This window comes from Doryrhamphus excisus, linkage group LG6 (assembly GCF_037039965.1).
Source record: "Doryrhamphus excisus strain RoL-2023G ecotype Guam linkage group LG6, RoL_Dexc_Guam_v1.1, whole genome shotgun sequence".
In the NCBI taxonomy this organism is placed as follows: Eukaryota; Metazoa; Chordata; class Actinopteri; order Syngnathiformes; family Syngnathidae; genus Doryrhamphus; species Doryrhamphus excisus.
In genome coordinates, this window is record NC_136362.1 from 15,784,720 (window position 1) to 15,803,898 (window position 19,179).

The 19,179-nt window shown below is 41.2% G+C and overlaps 2 protein-coding genes across 9 annotated transcripts in view; one reads left to right on the plus strand and one right to left on the minus strand.

Moving 5' to 3' along the window:
- clcn2a (chloride channel, voltage-sensitive 2a) overlaps positions 1-19,179 on the minus strand; it is a 48,671-nt gene that overhangs the window by 11,066 nt on the left and 18,426 nt on the right. For 6 of the 8 annotated variants that reach the window (XM_058067259.2, XM_058067260.2, XM_058067257.2 and 3 more), the window contains exons 2-11: positions 12,155-12,323; positions 6,645-6,776; positions 6,005-6,133; positions 5,524-5,657; positions 4,427-4,507; positions 3,771-3,794; positions 1,754-1,832; positions 1,471-1,596; positions 827-911; positions 441-542 (exon numbers count right to left, since the gene is read on the minus strand). In XM_058067259.2, coding sequence (XP_057923242.2) covers positions 441-542; positions 827-911; positions 1,471-1,596; positions 1,754-1,832; positions 3,771-3,794; positions 4,427-4,507; positions 5,524-5,657; positions 6,005-6,133; positions 6,645-6,776; positions 12,155-12,323 — 1,061 coding nt within the window. Of the gene's footprint in view, positions 1-440; positions 543-826; positions 912-1,470; positions 1,597-1,753; positions 1,833-3,770; positions 3,795-4,426; positions 4,508-5,523; positions 5,658-6,004; positions 6,134-6,644; positions 6,777-12,154; positions 12,324-19,179 lie in introns of those variants that run through there. The other 2 variants (XM_058067261.2, XM_058067262.2) reach the window with 2 other exon arrangements.
- Positions 13,722-17,122, plus strand: LOC131125588 (zona pellucida sperm-binding protein 4-like). The gene is made up of 8 exons (XM_058067264.2): positions 13,722-14,057; positions 14,118-14,305; positions 14,424-14,524; positions 15,003-15,160; positions 15,220-15,412; positions 16,153-16,300; positions 16,774-16,849; positions 16,940-17,122. Exons 1-8 carry the CDS (start codon positions 13,766-13,768, stop codon positions 17,074-17,076), a joined length of 1,293 nt encoding a protein of 430 aa, XP_057923247.2. The 5' UTR covers positions 13,722-13,765; the 3' UTR covers positions 17,077-17,122.

Below are 19,179 nucleotides of genomic sequence, written 5' to 3' on the forward strand. Positions count from 1 at the left end.
TTCAGAAATAGACCAATTAATTGAAACTGTGCCTTATTATACAATGTGGAATATACAGTAACATATAGTGTCATGTCCCATCAATGTAACATTACTGACGCTTATTGACCAGAATACAACATAATAATTGGTTATAGTCAACCACAAAACAGCGAACACTTATTCATGAAAACACATTAAATTTTTGAAAAAACGCAATTGAATGAAGGAGCAATGTTGGAACATGAAAGGACGATTGTAAAATGATCAGCACTGAAGGAGATTGGTGACAATTGTGACCAAATGTGACCTTTCATCTTTATTCCTATCAGAGTGGTCATCTTTTAAAATCAGTCGGGGTTTTGCTACGATGCCTGTTACCTACACCATATCACCATATAGCTGCGTACAAGCGAACAGCAGGTGGACTGCCAATTGTGTATCAAGGATGAGATACTTACTTCCTCAGTAAGAGCTTGTTAATGGTCTTCTGCTTCCTCATACACTCCACAATGTGACGGTTCAAGTACACAAAGAGGGCACCGCCGAAGCCGCAGGCAATGCTGCAAAAGACAGCAGCAATGACACAAGTGACTCCAGAGACTTTTTTTTTTGGGACCTGTGTTTGTGTTCATTGACTGACTTTCTCTATTATAAAGTCTCGGTATATAAAATTGTTTAAATCGACAGGGTGAAAAGTTAATTTCATGCCTTGATCATCAAACACAAATCAAGCTGCGCACTTGACAGAAATGTGAATGAGGAGGTTGAAAAGACTGAGGCGTCCTTAGGAACTGGTTGGGGGATCAAGTTTAAAGCTGGCGTCACTCCAAAAACACGCACTCACCCAAGGATGGCGAATGCCGGCAGCTCCTGAAGGTCAAAGGGGAAGTCCAGACGGAAGCGGGTCTTAAAGAGAGCTGTGATGGTCTCTAGAGGGGGAAGAATACTGCATATAACTTACATTTCAATATTTTTGGACGAATAATAGGCCATAGTCAACCACAAAACAGCAATCATTTATTAATTGATTTGTGAAAAACTGCAATTGAGTGAGGGAGCAATGTTTGAACCACGATGTAGAGATTGTATATATATATTTGTATTAATAAACTGAAATGTAAAAAACAAAAAATAGCAAAGAATTACAAAATATAAATTTAAAACACAGTACAAAACAATCATCATTGATGCAAGCCTGGAGTTGGGTAGGAATAGTACAAACATTGTGGAAGGTTCCCGATAGTACATTCCCCCTTTTCAGCAGCACCTATACCACAAACTGGAGATGTAGGCTGTAAAAAAATATATAATATATCTATATTTAATATATCTTGCGGTTTTAATAAACAACAGGTGCCCCCTCCCTCGCATTCTTCAATTTTTTATGTTACGTGGGCCTCAGTCGAAAAGGTCTGGACACCCCTGATGTTTTTCAAATAGTGTTTTAAAATATTACCCAAAGGGAAAAAAAATGGAGTCGTTATATACCTTCTTCCTGGTTCCACACCGCCAACACTCTGAAGATGAAGGCACTGAAGGTAGCAGCGAAGAAGCCCCTCCAGTAGTTCCTCACGGCAAAAAAGGTGGACGTGACCTCAATGCTGAACAACACCCCTTTAGTACACACAAACACACAAACCTCTTGTTTATGTAAAGACACTTTCTTGCAGAAGGCCACAAGTCTATTTAGCTCTCCCTAATTACAATCATGATTTTGCTAATCATCTCCAGTAAATATCTTCATGATTTTGTCATAGTTGTGTCATCTTACCTCCAATGGGGGCAGCGAAGCAGCAGCCCACACCGACCGCACAAGCAGCAGACAACATTTCGGTGTTCCTCAACTCGTTCTGTCCAATTAGAGTAATATATCGAGATGCAAAAAAACAAACAAACTGTAAAACATACCGTGAATACTTAATAAATAACACTGATTGACCTAAAAGAGGACGGCTGCATGAATTGTAAACAGGCGATAATCAGGCTGTTTGAAAACCCAATATATATACTGTATATTCTTTCATTCATTTTCTAACGCTTTTTCCTCACGAGGGTCGCAGTATATTGTATATATATATATATATATATATATATATATATATATATATATATATATATATATATAGTCATTTATATATATATATTAATTCTTTAAGTCTGTTTTTAATATCTAACTTTTTGCCCCGCCCCGCCCCACTTTTTCTCATGTTTTAACTGTGTATTAGCGAATGAATGTTGTATTTTGGTGTGTCTTCTACTCTGTTTACTTGCTTTTATTCAACGCTATTCTTCTGTAAAGTGTCTTTGAGTATTTTGAAAAGCGCTATACAAATAAAATGTATTATTATTATTATTATTATTTTCTACCGCTCTATCACGAGGTACTATCGCAAGGGTCGCAGGGGGTGCTGGAGCCTATCCCAGCTGTCTTCAGGCGAGAGGCGGGGGTACACCCTGGACTGGTCGCCAGCCAATCACAAGGCACATGATATGTATACACATATATACCTGTATATTAATGACTTATTACTGAATTTAATATGGAGTGCATGGGGAAATATAAAGGAGAACCTATTTTTATTTTTGTTGAAGACTAAAACCATTTGCGTTTGACATCTAAATATTAGAACATTTAACATGTAACAGGAGTGCACTGAATGTCTAAGCTCATTTTCAGACGGGTCTTTCTGCGTAGACTACATTTAGAGGTGAAAACAATATGAAAAGCCAAAGAGCTCTCTATGGGGAAACAAACAAGCAATTGTGAATATGAGAGGATATGGAAAACTAATCAGAACCATTGTGCAAACATTGGTCATTGCCAATACTAGCCAGTATTTGCAATGCCCTGACAACAAAATAAACTACTGGGGTACTAAGTAACAGACATTGAGCAGGTAGAACAAGGAAAACAACAGTTGATAACAAAAAATCTGCAAGAGTTGTAAAGGAAGACCTTAAAACAACTGTCATTGACATCAGTAAGAACTCTTCATAGAAGATTTCATGTGCAAAAGTACAACAGAATATCAAACCAGGAAGGCTGGAATTGAGCAAAAAGTACAGAAGATGAGCCTAAACAATCATGAGATAAATATTTTATGGACTGGTGAATTTTTGTCATCATTCCTTGGTATATACGTTCAATGTTAGTTACTTAGTACACCAGTGGTTTCCTTCTTCTTCATGACATTCCAAATGGTTGTACTGGCCATGACCAATGCTTGTGCAATGATTCTGATTGATTAGGAGCAAAATTGCTCATCCAGGATGATATTCATTGTAAACAGCAGTACGACAAGTGTAGTAACACACATGAGTTTGAGTGGCAATATTTGAAAGCGCATGCAGAGGTAGATAAAAATAAGGTAAAACAATTAATGTTTTTTGACTTATTGTAAAAAAACACACACCTGGGTACTGTGAGAGGAATTGAATAGAGGGGTTAATTGGAGTACCCACTCCTGTCATTCAAGCAAATACATACTATGCGTCCTCTTGTCATGAATAGGAGACACTTCTGCCACAAATGCAAAATGCTGCACCACAAAGCTGCTTGCTGTATCCTTTCACATTGAATGATGTTCCACATGAGCAGTGAGATATGTTGAAATCATGGACGGACATGTTTGCACAGAATGATGGGCAACACAGATCGATGGCTGGCTGTGGCGGCTCACTGAACACAATCAAACACAGTGCAGACAAATGGAAAAGGCGTCCAGCTATCATTCCCGGGATATGGAGGGCATGGATTATTAATGTTGATGGAATCTGCAACGTCGTACCTTGCTTCCCTCAAAGGGCTCTTCCTTTAGCAGTAACGGGGGAGAGGATAAAAAGACAAGAAAGATGTGTGAGTAGTGGAGGTGTGCAGAAGTTACCTTTTTGTTCCTGGCACATGTCCAGCTCATTTCCACCATCACACAAACTCAAATGAGCAGCAAATGAGCTTCGGCAAACAGTCTCAGTCGGGCTCTGAGTGAACATCTTCCCAGACTGATTACGTTTAACAGGGGGGGTCGAGGTCCACCCCTGGACTATTAGAGCCTAACTGAGCTGAAAGCAGCGCTCCCTCCTCCAACATATTGCTGTCGTCTGTCGTCCTCCATTGCGTGGGTGACGTCGGCGCTTTGGGTAGCGGACGGAGAGAAGAAGCACAACGTGTGAAGTCCAAGGTGTGGAGGTGAGAGTGTGTCCTGTTGGGTGGCAGAGAGCCAACATCAAGGCCTGCCTTTTGCCTTGCATTTGAGGTGCTTCAGGACCAAAGAAACTGAGGACACTGCGTCAAACTCAGCATAAAGTTATCAGTTTGACACGTGAAAATTGGGTTTTGATGATTCTTAAGTGTAATAATACATTCACACCCACATCCCGCTATTGGAGAGTGTATGTGCCAAAGAATGAAACTAATGCTTTCAAATGACAATAGGTTCATTCTCACCATGTAGATTCCACCAAACAGAGCTGCCATGAATTTGCTCAGCAGGGCGGCGCACAGGCTGGCAACATGGACAAAAGGTCCCTGAGGAGCAGAACGAACAAAAGTTGGACGATGGCAGACCATATGTTTGTTTTAATAGACTTTAACATCATGACCCCTGAATGAGAAATTGGGATATTGTTGTTGTTCTCTGGGTCAACACTGTTAAACTACATTGACCTGACTGATCCCTAGAAATAATCTGAAAAGAGAGACCCAATGGAAAACAGTGTATCAGAGGTTGTTAGCAAACAACTGAGGGGGGAGATATGAGATATGATGAAGTTTAAATTAGTATAGTATATATTAGTATAAAATATAAATGTTGTTAGATGTTAAATGTTGTTGTATTCGCCTGTTAAACGATGCTAAAGTTTCAGATAATGAGGTTAGCGTATTGGCAAGTGAGCCCTGAAAGATGTTTTTTCTAACACCAGCTCATTGTGATGTCAGAGTGACTTGGAACCTCCTTATATGGGCGTGCTGTTTGGTAGTAGTCCGGAAGTCCTCGGGCACTTCGGAGTGTTAGCAATCACAGGGAAGTGGGAACTCCAGTGGGAAATACAGCTGGAATAGGTGCAGATTCTGGAAGATCTAGAAAGCTATCGGTGTGGTTTTTCGTGTGTAGCTGCTTTATAGGAGTCCAGAATATAAAGGACCAAAAATTAGCATTATAGGTATCTACTATCGACCAGTTGGTATTTCAGTAATTGTCTTAAAATTCATTCATTCAGTCATTTTCTACCGCTTATCCTCACAGGGGTCACGGGGGTGCTGGAGCCTATCCCAGCTGTCTTTGGGCGGGGTACACCCTGGACTGGTCGGCGGCCAATCACAGGGCACATATAGGCATATCTTAAAATTATTTTTCTGAAAAAAGGGGTCATTTTTTCTGTATTCAGGGTTGTCTACATTCGATTGGACGGCCAAAAAGTAGGTCCTCTCAGCCGTGTGACATTGAAGACGCAAGCAGAAAGTCATATTCCATCATTTCAGGGAACTGTCACTTATTACTAAAGAACGCGGAGGAGGTGATGGAAGAAGAAAAGCTCCTCTACCTCCTTCCCGAGAGGCATCCCGCTGCCCAAGGCGCAGGTCAGGCCGATGACCTTGGCCACAAATGTCTTAAAAGTCAAATACTCCTTCAGGACGACTCCCCTCAGAATTGTCTTCATCTCTGGAATGCCCGAGCCTGAGGATGACAAGATGCCAGGTGCATTGCCATGATGGAGCGTAGGGAAAAGAGGAGTTGAAAGGAAGCAATTTCAGAGCGAGGGGATGAGAGGAATAAATGACGAACAAAAAGGAGGTGGGATGGCTGATTGATATTCATATAGTTTTTTGTATGCACATCTCATTAGAGCTGTATTTTATGGCTTTCCTGCAGGCGTGACCATGAAAGAAATGTACATCCATGTCCTTGGAGGCCTTATGGAGCATTACAGAACCAAATACATTATTCAAACACAGAACAGTGACAGTGAATTAGGGATACCAAACATGTGTTTTTACATGTACAATTAAATGTGTGTGTCCTACCCACGGCCTGAGGAGCCAGTATCTGCGTGAAACCTGCAGAGAATGTGATGAGCACCACAGGGTAGGTGACCCAGGCGATGTACTGAAGAAACATGTTACTGTCCAGGCCGCCGTACATCCACTTCTGTGCTGCAAACACCGCACATACATATCAGTGTCATTGATAACCAACATCCTCTTCATTCAAGACTTTTCTCCCAAAATCACCATAAAACCGCTTGTGTGCGGAATATGTCACAAGAGTTCTAAGAAGTGTAGAAAATGAAGTTAAAAAACAAACACAAACTTTCTATCTGTGGCCCCTGGTCATAACACTTTTTGAATTACTGAATTATTCCTCATTCATTTTAATCAGTTTAATCAATTATTCATGTTGGTGTGATACATAACACTAAATTTATTCTCCAAATGAATTCCAATGCAGCTTTCTGTCACAGGTTGTTCTTCCACAACTCAAGAAAACTTTAATATTATTCACCCTGGGACATCATTTCTCCCTGCCACAAATCCTGACAATAACAAAAATAGTAAAACTGAATGAAATGCAATACATTATGCATAAGTATTTTATTACAATTTACAAGTACTTAAAAGAGTATTCTTATAAGGTTGTCTGTCTGCTCTCTGCCCTTCTTCTTACCTTCTTGGCAGAAGGCAATGGCGTAGTCCATGACCCAGCTGACCAGTGCCATGAGCAGCCCCAGCAAGATGAGAAAGATCCAGTCCTCACCCACCCGTGAGATCAGGAACTTCTGGCAGCGAGATGCACATGCTGAAAGGAAGGTACATGAATGAAAAACAAAACAAGAACGAGAAAACAAATCAGCACATTTTACATACAGCATCTTCAACTATTTTATTATATCTTCACAAGGGACTGTAATGTAATGTAATGTAATATAATGTAATGTAATGTAATGTAATGTAATGTAATGTAATGTAATGTAATGTAATATAATATAATATAATATAATATAATATAATATAATATAATATAATATAATATAATATAATATAATATAATATAATATAATATAATATAATATAATATAATATAATACTATCCAAACTAAAGTTGGATCCACTTTTGAGTCGTACCAAAATGTACACATACAGTCAAAAAGCTGTATACACATGTCAAGGGTAAAAAAGCAGTGACAACCCGTATAATGATGTTCTTTTTTTATATCCAACCACAAACCAATTTTACTCTCCATGTGGCATTTCCATTTGAATGGGGAGAATAATCATTTGTAGAAAAAGAAGAAGAAAAAAAACCACCTCAAAGATCCAAATTGTAATCAGTGGCGAGATTTAGAAAATAACCTCATTATGGTGGATGTTTGTATAGAGGCTTTGTACACCCAGTGTTAATGAGAAGGAGTTTGCTTTTGTAAAATGCAGTCTGTGAAATAATGACACGTGCAAAGACCTCACCATATTCATGTCAACAAGAGAGCCTGTAAGAGGAGGAGCCGCAAAGCTGCAGAATTGAAATAGAGACAGTATTTCTATGCATTCTAATAGCGTATTTACCAGGTACAAGTGCAGTGGGAATGAGCGGCAACGCTATAAAAGAGGCGATTATGTGGTGAATATTGGAAAATGCCGACACTGGGTCATGGTGATAACTCGACCGTTATGTTACACCATTTAACTGAGAGGTAGGTCAGCTAAAAGGAGCATCACTGAACTAATTTTGTCTCTCTTGTCTGCGGACCGCTGCCAAAGCCTGGAATTCACGTCATCTATCCAGAGCATTCATAGATGTGCCAGTCCCCTGAGAGGCTGCTAATGTGCTACTAACACATTTGCTAGATCTATATTTTAGAAGAAAAAAAACTTTAAGTCATCATGGGGAGAAGAGAAACGTTGTCTCAAATCTACGGTATTAACCTCACAAAATAACACAATCTTTTTGCTGGAAATACTGAACTAATGCAACAGTAAGAAATAATTGAGGCTGTGCTATATGTGTGCTTTATTATTATTTAAAAAAATATTGGAATACAGATAATACAGTGTGTAGTATCCTGATCACTAGGTGACAGTAATGACACAAAACAATGAGACATTACCTTACACCTCTCCTCCCATTCTGTGTGGAAGCGGTTCGGCTTTGTAAGTTTAGAAAAAATAAATATGAGGCTAACGGGTTATTTTGCTAGCTTGGTAGCTAGCAGTCGTCTTGAGTCCCTGCAGCGTAAGAATGTGTAAACAATGTAATGTAAACAATGAATAATAGGAGTGTATAGGCATGTTATTTCATGTATACAGGGCTCTATTGACAAAGTCATAAACAGGTTTTCTATGCCGTGCTTATGAATGTTCTCAATCATTCAGCTCATTGTTTTCTCAGGGTATTCAATCGACAGCAACTGCACTGTTAAGGTTGTCTTAGAAGATGTTTCGCCTCTCATGCGAGCAGCCTTCATCAATCATACTCAAAGACTAAGTGGGACATAGATTGGTCAGACTAGATCGTACAGCACTAGTCTGAGAGCTTGGTGCAGCATCCAATCTGTTTATCCTCTTGTGTTATCCTCGTGGTGTCAAATGGAGTGGGGCCTCTGCCCGCCAACGATAGTCGCTTGGACCCATCAGAAGGAAAGGTGGTTGTTTCTTGTTTATTTGTTGTCTTGTAGGAAAAAGGACGAAAGGACAGCCTTGTATGTGGGAGAGAGGTGGTGTCATACTAGACCCCCCATTGAGAGATAGCTTCTCAACCTGAACATAGACGTTTTTTTCACACTTTCACACCATTCTTCTTCTCTGTCCAGAATGTGTATATTTTTGTCATCAAGTGTGTTCTTTTAGATAGAGTCTTCATCTTCAGAGTTAGCCTGTCTGTGTTGTTCTTTGTTTATGCAGCTCTACAATCTGATCGCGTCTTTGCCTTCAAGCAATCATGACAGTGTGAATACCTGCCTGAAAATGACAAGATTGGCCCCAAGGAAGAACCTATCCATTTCATTTGGTTGGTTGTCCTGATAAAGATACTGTAGTGGCTATTTATCCTTCAAAAAAAATAAAAATAAACTTAACTTAAACTATAATCCAAAGGCCACTGATGCACCACAGGTTTTGTTTTACGCAGGCAAAAGAGTCATTGTCCAAACAATCTTGTTCCGTTTCTTCTTATTTCCTTTTATTACCAAGCAAGCAAACAAACAAAAAAGGAACAAGGGCCTTGTCTCCTGTTGCCTGTCTTGCGCTGGTACAAAAACCATAGGCCCACCCCGGTGCATGCTGGTCCTGTGAGCACTGCCTACCTAAATATATTGCAGGAGCCCAGGGTATTATCCAATGAAATAAACCCACAAATTAACTACTAATTAACCCCAACAAAATATGATAGATAAACACATAAATAACAAGAAAATATTATCAAGTAATCCAAACAAAACAACAACAACAAAAAATAAATCAACAGATATTAGAAACCGAGGCGGCACGGCGGTTGAGTGGTTAGTGCACAGACCTCACAGCTAGGAGACCAGGGTTCAATTCCCCCCTCGGCCATCTCTGTGTGGAGTTTGCATGTTCTCCCCGTGCATGCGTGGGTTTTCTCTGGGTACTCCGGTTTCCTCCCACATTCCAAAAACATGCTAGGTTAATTCGCGACTTCAAATTGTCCATAGGTATGAATGTGAGTGTGAATGGTTGTTTGTCTGTGATTGGCTGGCGACCATTCCAGGGTGTACCCCGCCTCTCGCCCCAAGACAGCTGGGATAGGCTCCAGCACCCCCGCGACTCTTGTGAGGAAAAGCGGTAGAAAATGAATGAATGAATATTAGAAACCTAGGAACACACTAATAAATAGCTCCTACAGGTACTGATATTGGGACTTAATGGTTCAGTCGCTGCAGCATCAAAGGAACTGTCCATGGTTCTCAAATAACCTGGTAATAGCCTACCGACTAACATATGGACAAATCCAAATCTAGAAGACTTCTATGCTTTATTGACATTCTAGTTTGTTTATTGAAGTCATATGACATCAGCTGACATATGTATATGGTGGAAAAAGCCTGAATGGGGACTAGAAGAGTGACTGCGAGGGATTCAGGTCACTATGGGATGCAGCTTGGCTCCCTTGGGGATGTGGGACACAACTCATCGCATGAGAAGCCATGCTACCCTTCAGTCAGGCCACCTGCTGCATGGCAGGATGCCAACAATGAACGTGCAGACACACTAAGCGAACACATGCAGGACTACATGGAGCATCTCTACGTGGCGTCACTACGAGCTCCTTTTGATAGGTTTTGTTTTTAATTCACGCTACACCAGAAGACGGAGATGTATGCAATATCAGAAAGATGTACTTCAGCGGCTGCGGCATGTTTTTAGCACCACAAAAAGAATGCTGAGATGTATGCGTGGGCCATCCTTGTCCAAAAAGCTGCAGCTTTGGTTACTCATCAAAGTGCACAAATGTACAGTCGTCCAGCCTCCACAAAGATGACGCGCCCACACTCACGCACACACACACATACACTCAAGAGGGAAACTCTAAAACTCCCACTGTCAAATTTGCTGCACTATTATTTAACAAAAGACACAACAGCGGCAGTGCCTTCAAGCCTCCAGAAGCAGAAATCTAAAAATACAAAACGGCCAGAGCACAAATCAGTTTTTGGCCAGGTTGGTGATGGTTTTAAATGGCGCCCATAAAAACAAGCAGGTTGTGGCGGGGCTTGATTTAGATGCGCTTTCACCTGCGGCGCAATCTATCCATCCTGCGTGAATCAGATCACTGGGCACAAGGGCAAACAAACGGATCAAGCTGTCACTTATGGGAAAAGTACACGTGTAGGAAAAGTATATCATTATCATCTAAAGCAGCGGTTTCCAAAGTGCCATCTGTGTGCCATTTCTGTACTGCTGTATGTTTTGTTTTTGGTCCATGGCTTTTTCTTCTTTCTCTTTCAGCTTTTCCCTTCAGGGGTTGCCACAGGAAATCAATCTCCCTCATTTGTCTCTCTAACACCAACTACCCTCATGTCCTCCTTCACTACATCCATAAACCTCCTCTTTGGTCTTCCTCTACGCCTCCTACCTGGCAGCATCTTTCTACCAATATATTCACTATCTCTCCTCTGGACATGTCCCAACCATCTCAGGCCTCTAACATTTAACTCTAACATTTAATGTCCCTCTGATGTACTTGTACCTGATCCTATCCATCCTGGTCATTCCCAATCAGAACCTCAGCATCCTCATCTCTGCTACCTCCAGTTTTATGACCTCCAGTTCCATGGCTTATTACCAAAAAAATGTATAGGGACACATTATAAAAAGCCATCATACTGTATGTACACAAAAAACATGACATTGCTTTAGCATGTCTTGAAATAACTAGAATTGATTTTTGCTTTTTAAATCAAAACAAGGTGAAAACCAAATTTCCATGTTTGCGTATGCAGCAGTCAATGAAACATGGACAACCCCTGACCTAAATATGAAGGTGCAACCATAACAAATAACACAGTCGTCTCCTGTCCCGCTATTATGATTGACAACTCCACTGAGTATTGCATAATGTTTTAAACAGACAAGTGTCTTGGTTACGTATTTACATGAAGAGACACCTTGTAATGAAATGTAACACAGAATCCCCAGACAGTATATCTGTAAATATAAGTAAATTCTCAATTTTCCCATCACATATGATGATCTGACCCAGCTGGTTAACCCACAGATGTTATTGTTGATGGTGGTGGTTGGACATATTTTGTACATGAAATGGTGCCACTCCCTTCTCTGCTCATAAAACAAGACACAACGTAATGTGACTGATGAGACCGCTGCACAAACAACACAACACTGGCACCAGCACACGTTCAGCAGAGCAAACATCCCAGACACACACACACACCAGAAGAAGGGTATGTCTTTGTCTGACATTGAGACAGCCTGCTTGGCTGGAGGTCATTGCTGAGATCAGTCACATCTAATCACAGTCACATCTCTCTTTCAGGTAGCCTCTCTGTGCTCTACTTGACTACGATATTGTATGAGCACAGCTAGTATCTTTTAACCCCCCCCCAGCCCACACCCCCCCATGGTTGCATGTCAATACCCATGAACTGTGCCTAAATTAAACCCTCTGACCTAAGATAAAACTCTTCCTTAAAGATGACTCACACTGGCACTTTCCACAGGGGTCTTTTTCGTACTCCTGCAGATCCGCGGCACGACTACGGACGCTGGTGTTCCGCCGCAGTCCTCCGCCGTTCCGTACTCCGCCATCCCGTAGGCGGGCCGCTTCCTCCTTGGCATAGACACCCAGCTCCTGGGTATAGCGCCCATACATCTGGATGTATCAGAAAGAGATTTCACACGTTTGTTAATACAATGAAAAAAACGGTCGAGTATTTACTAAAATATGAATTTCATTTGTTTTCCATTTTTCATGAAATTACGACATAATTTATATATATTAATTTATATATTTATGGAGGATTCCAAGTGTGAGTTCTTCTGGTGGAACCCTGTGTGGTGGTGCTTCCTACTTTATTTAAAAAATTTTAAAAAGTACAACCTCACATGTGTGACTATACAGTTATTTTTTTGTATGAGCACAAAGTGACTAACATGTATTGAATCATTCTTGTCATAGAATGCAAATATAAACGTACAAAAACGTATGTACCAACTATAGGAAAAAAAACTACATTCAAATCCAAGTCAAATGCACAATGTGGATCAAATGGATCTACTTTATTTGGCGTTAGAGCTTCTGATGCTGCATAGCTACTGTAAATTAAGTTAAAATTAGGCTGGGTCAAAATAATAAAAACCCACAGATTTTTTAAAAATATTATTATTTTAACATTTTTGTATTTATATTATTATATTATCATATTCATTCATTCATTTTCTACCGCTTATCCTCACAAGGGTTGCGGGGGTGCTGGAGCCTATCCCAGCTGTCTTCAGGCAGGAGTAGACCCTAGACTGGTCGCCAGCCAATCACAGGGCACATATAGAACAACCATTCACACTCACATTCATACCTATGGACAATTTGGATTCGCCAATTAATCTAGCATGTTTTTGGAATGTGGGAGGAAACCGGAGTACCCGGAGAAAACCCACGCATGCACGGGGAGAACATGCAAACTCCACACAGAGATGGCTGAGGGTGGAATTGAACTCGGGTCTCTTAGCTGTGAGGCGCGCAAGCTAACCACTTGATGTTGGAATGAGAGTTGTGTGCTTGCACTCAGCGTTCTCAGGAAGTACACTGGCAACTCTACAGCAAATCCCAGTTCCATTTTTTAATGGGCCTTAGTTTAGAAATGGGAATGTTTGTAGGCTTACACAATTTCCTATACCTCCTCTTCCTGGGCTTATTGCATTTTAGCGATGATGCATTTTTTAACTTCTAAATGCAGCCTATATTATAATACATTCTCAAATTTTTATGTGAAATCCTTGCAATTAAAAATAAATAAAATCCTCAAAACAACGTAACAATTATATCCACACACACCCAACTTGTCACATAATGTTCTTTAAAAACCTCATGTTTGAATTAGTCAGAAAAAGATTTTTTTTTTAGCCGTATCAGACAATGAGCTCCACCTGTCAACCCCCAGCTGATTAACCACAGGGCTGCCGCTCAATTGACTCCTAACGATGAGAGGGAGGGGGGGGCTCCCAAGCAACTAGCGAGTCATCAATCACGTATAAAGCCTGCATCTGAGGAGTAAGGCTTTGTTGCTGCAGTCTACAGTAGTTGCAAGCACCACAATGGCGCTGTCTGGTTGTCCTTTTGGTGTGTTGGTGGTGATTGTAGTCCTGCTAGCTGGGGATGTTGTTATGGCTCAGCGTCAATGGCTCGGTACTCTAAATAAATATGATCCTCCTGCACCACTGCCTAAAAAAAACGTGAAAGACCCGCTTGCACCCGTGGATCATTTTGATAAATGTCAAGTGGCGCACAATGAAAAGATCTTGTGTGGCACCGTGGATATCACCGATCAACAGTGTAGAGAGATCAACTGCTGCCATGATGGAAGGCAGTGTTACTACGGCAAAGCAGGTAACTCTCTTGGTGTTCTGTGATGGATTTCATTCAAATAATGTGAACTTTTTTTATCAGTGACCGTGCAGTGTACCAAAGATGGCCAGTTTGTGGTGGTGGTGTCTCGTGAGTCCACTTTGCCCCCGGTGGATGTGAATTCAGTGACTCTGCTGGAAATGAATGACGTTGCGTGCAGCTCAGTTGACGCCACTTCCACTTTTGCCATCTTTCAGTTCCCCATGACCCTGTGTGGCACTACGGTCAAGGTGAGTGGGGGGAGGGGGGTACAGTCAAGACACGGGAAAGCTTCAAATGTTTAATTTCAGTCCTGTAGTTGAAGTGATCATGTGTGCATCTTGTCTGCTTTTATACAATCCTCTCCAGCTGGAGGAAGATGGTTATGTGGTGTATGAGAACCACATGTCGTCATCCTATGAAGTAGGAGTTGGCCCCAGAGGTTCAATCACCAGGGACAGCCATTTTGAGTGAGTGAATGCAGTGACGCATTAGATAACACTGCTAGTGTCTGCTAGAATTGCAGTTAATTAAGAGTTAAAAGATGGCTATTGTGTCAAATGATGCACTTCATAGGTTGATTTGAAGATATGCAAAGATGTATAAAGTGAAATCATTTGACATATGGTCAATGATTTATGGGTGATTTTTCGCTTCAGCCCCCTGCAAATGTTTTGCTTGATGGCCACGGTTTAACTTGTCCTAAAATTTTGGACATGTGCTTGTTGGTTCCCCTACAAGTGTACCCAATGTCATGGTCATCTGGCCGAAACCCCCGAAGTTGGTCTGTAAGGTGCATTGAACTGTCAAATTTCAAGTCTAACTTATGGGTCAGACTTTCAGATCAGTGCATCCATTTGGAGTAAAATAGTGACAAAAATTTGGCACAGGCACTTAGTGGGAACCTGGCATCAAACCACCTGAACTGGCCTGTTCTCCTACCAACAGGTTGCTCTTCCAGTGTCGATATTCAAGCACAGCTGTGGAGGCTGTGATCATGGAAATAAACGCACTTCCTCCACCCGTGTCGGTCGCTGCTGCCGGAGAGATTAGAGTAGAGCTGAGACTGGGCAATGGAAAGTGTCTCTCCAAGGGATGTGTGGAGGGTGAGTACTACTGTCTTAAAGTGTATTTTTGGTGCATCCAAGTTCAACTCTGCTTCCAGAAGAGGCAGCGTACAGCTCCTTCTACGCTGCAGCAGACTACCCAATCACCAAAGTGCTGAAGGAACCAGTGTATGTTGAGGTGCGCCTTCTCGGGAGGGCTGACCCCAACGTAGTCCTAAACCTGGAGCACTGCTGGGCCACCACAACCCCTAATCATCAGAGCCTGCCCCAGTGGGATATCCTAGTTGATGGGTAAATGCTTTTATTATGGTTAAAGGTCTGTTTTCTGAACATTCTTTGGTTTAAGGCAGGGGTCTCAAACATGTTGCCCGCAGGACACTAGTTTGAGGCCCCCGCCTTGATATGAAAGTTTAATGTTAATGCGCAAGTTTGATATGGATGCTGTATGGTATCATGTATCCAGAAAAAATTATTACGTTTTATTAATGTTCATGTTAAATAACTGTTAATAGTTATCCTCCCTATCCGTGTGGAAGTGTTAAGTTTTTGGCTATTTAAGTTTAAAGGAAATAACTTGAAGGCTACCGTTTAGGTCGCTAGCGCTCTAGTTTGCGAGTTAGCATGTGTCATGACCATGCAGTTGCGCAATATGTTGTAAATAGAGTATAAATGTGACTATAGTCGTGTTGTCATGTCTACAGAGCTCTAATAATGCTTTGTTAATTTTAATCTGAAAAAAATAATTTGTCTACCCACCAACTATATGGTTGCTTAAGTTTTTATTTGCAGTTGTATTTTATTACTGTGATTTTTCTTTATTTTTCATCTTATTTTGTGTAGAAAAATAAAATAAGATATTTGAGAACAGTGGAATGTTTTATCAGAGCTTTTCTTGTAGAAAATTGCAACCAAAGCAGTTTTTTTTTTTTTTTGAAAACCTGATGCGACCCAGTCTCACCCAGACCCGCGCTCCAGTGGCCCCCAAGTAAATTGAGTTTGAGACCCCTAGTTTAAGAACTCTTTGTCTGCAGATGCCCCTACCATGAGGACGGTTATAAGACCACCATCGTGCCTGTGCGTGGGTCTTCTGGCCTTCAATACCCAACACACTACAAACGTTTCATCTACCAGATGTTCTCTTTTGTGGATCAAAACGCCTTCAGCCCACAGAAAGACAGGGTAATATGGTCTTTGCTTTTACTGGAATGGGGAAATATTAATATACGTAGTTGGTAATGTGAGACTTGAAAGTTGGAAACTTTTCACTTGATCAAAGGGTCTGAAAGCAAAATGTCTAATCCAGAAGTATGGATGACAAACTACTGTTGGGTTTGTAACTAATCAGTTTTGGAAATGTATTTCGTCAAACATCATGCAGAAATTTGAGCTATAGATGCCCAAGCCAAATGGAGTTAGCACTTTTGCACAAGCTTGTTATTGCCTAAACTGACTGAAAATGCATGTTTTTGCTATTCTGAGGATGGGGGGGAAAAAGACATTTCCAGAGAACAAATGACACTGCTTCTGTCAATGGGTTCAGGAAATTGTCTTGCACCATTTAGAAATGAGAATTGTGACTTGTAAAAGCACTTCTGCTGCTGTAGACCTGAACTCTGCATATACACAATCTGACTAATTTTACAACTTCCTAGATTTTTATTCACTGTGCCACAGCAGTGTGCCATCAAAGCAGCATGCGCTCCTGTGAACAACCATGCCGTCGGCAACGTGAGTAACCCATCGTGGAAGATGGCGACCACATGTTGCCAAAAAAAGACACCAACATGCAGGAAGTTGTAATGTGTCCCAATCGTACAGGTCGCTCTGTGGCTGCAGCGAAGTCTCAAAACCAGGAGGCTCTGGTCTCAAGCAAGGAGGTGATTCTGGCGCCACTGAAGTCTTTCTCTGCTGACGAGCCAAATATCTCTTCTGCTCTTAAGAAATGGGAGAGATGACTATCTACTGCAAACTGGTCATGACTTTTAATAAAGGCTTGTTAAAAGCACTCTGTAGTGTGCAATTGCTTGTGTGAAGGTCACTCCCTTGACCTTGCGTGCAACGGCACTAATGGTCCAGAAATTGCAATTCTAAAAGTCAATGTAACGCCTGAGAAATAGGTCTTTTCTAAATTAACCGAAAACTGCAAATGCGGTGCAAGTCATGAATCTAAACTATTCACGATTTGTCAAGACTTGAAAGTATGCAGTTTTGCAGTGCATAAAAATGTACGATTAAAACTGCCCTTTAAATAAATTAACACTTGTTAAACTGGAGCTGTGAGCCCAGAATGAGTACTGTATTAAAATTTCAAGTTTTATCTCTAAATCAGACCCTTCCCACCCACTGAGCCAAAGAGCCGCTTTAAGATGAGGATCACATTGTCTCCATTCTCTCGCCAAGACTTTCTTGCCCTTGTAGATTTCTATATGCTGCAACTTGCATCACTCTCCCTCCCTGCACGCCTCCTTTTCCCAACTCCTCCACCCCCTGCTTTCATTGAAATGGGCATCACGACTCCTCCAGACTTGCTTGTTCTGCTCATATGAACAGGAGTGGGGGGTGGAGGGGTGCAGATAGAAAGCACAGTGGCTATATATGGCTTTACTCTTGACAGAAGAGCAAAGAGAACCATGCTGTCAGTATGCTCATCTCCCTTCATGTTAACCTCCAACCTGTGGGAAGCCTTTGTTTTTTTTTTTTTTAAGGATGGTCGCTGCACATCAGTGACATATAGCATCACACACTCTAAGCCAGCCATCTCGAGGAGGATAACAAACAACCATTAAGTGTCTGCTATGTTGACAAACTGCACATCCCAGAGGAGTGGTTTCACCACTGGGAAGAATATGCTGTGGCTACAGGTTTAATTAAAATTAATAAGGTATTGCAAATGACATGGTTTATTATTCTGGGGGAGAAAACAACTCAATACCAGGATATTATGTTACTGTTGATGTCTTGGTGTCCTAATTTCAGTGGGAAGTAACTGGAGCGCAATTGAGTTTCTGGTTTTTAATTTTCTTGGAAAATAGTCTTCAAACATCAGCAAGCCTGGAAAGAGCGTATCAGTGATGGCAACAAGGAAAAGCATGATCATAGGCATAGAACCTAAACTTAGGCCTCTTAAAACAACTTTAAGAAGAAGCTTTTTAATAAAGAGTAGCATGTTTATCTTTCCAAATTCTCATGCATGCAAATCAATATTCATTCATTCATTTTCTACCGCTTTTCCTCACCAGGGTCCTGGAGCCCATCCCAGCTGTCTTTGGGCGAGAGGCGGGGTACACCCTGAACTGGTTTCCAGCCAATCACAGAGCACATATGGACAACCATTCACACTCACATTCATACCTACGGACAATTTGGAGTGGCCAATTAACCTAGCATGTTTTTGGAATGTGGGAGGAAACCGGAGTACCCGGAGAAAACCCATGCATGCACAGGGAAACATGCAAACTCAAGGCGCGAGGGTGGAATTGAACACTGATCTCCTAGCTGTGAGGTCTGCTCGCTAACCACTCGACCGCCGTGCCGCCATTCCAAAAACATGCTAGGTTAATTAGAGACTCCAAATTGTCCATAGGTATGAATGTGAGTGTGAATGGTTGTTTGTCTATATGTGCCCTGTGATTGGCTGGCGACCAGTTCAGGGTGTACCCCTGACAGCTGGGATAGGCTCCAGCATGCCTGTGACCCTAGTGAGGACAAGCGGTATAGAAAATGAATGAATGGTTAGCGTCTCTTTATACTTGCACGGCAGTTATGAGTCTTCCTTAAAGCATAGTCTGTGTACAAATACTAAAAGTTGTATTTTATTTATACAGTTTGAGCCTGAAACAAATGATGTCACTTCACATTATTCCCCAAGGGAAAAATTGTTTTGAAATTAGAACATTAGAGATGCTGTCCTTGAGCCAAAATTGGAAATAAAAATTAATTGGGGACTATAATGGCGGTTAATGGTGGCTGTGTATTTTATTAGCTGTTTCACTGCTCTCTATTTTATAGTTGAAGTTTTTTATTGTGTCCCCCTGCCCAGCCTACATTCTTATTAGTTA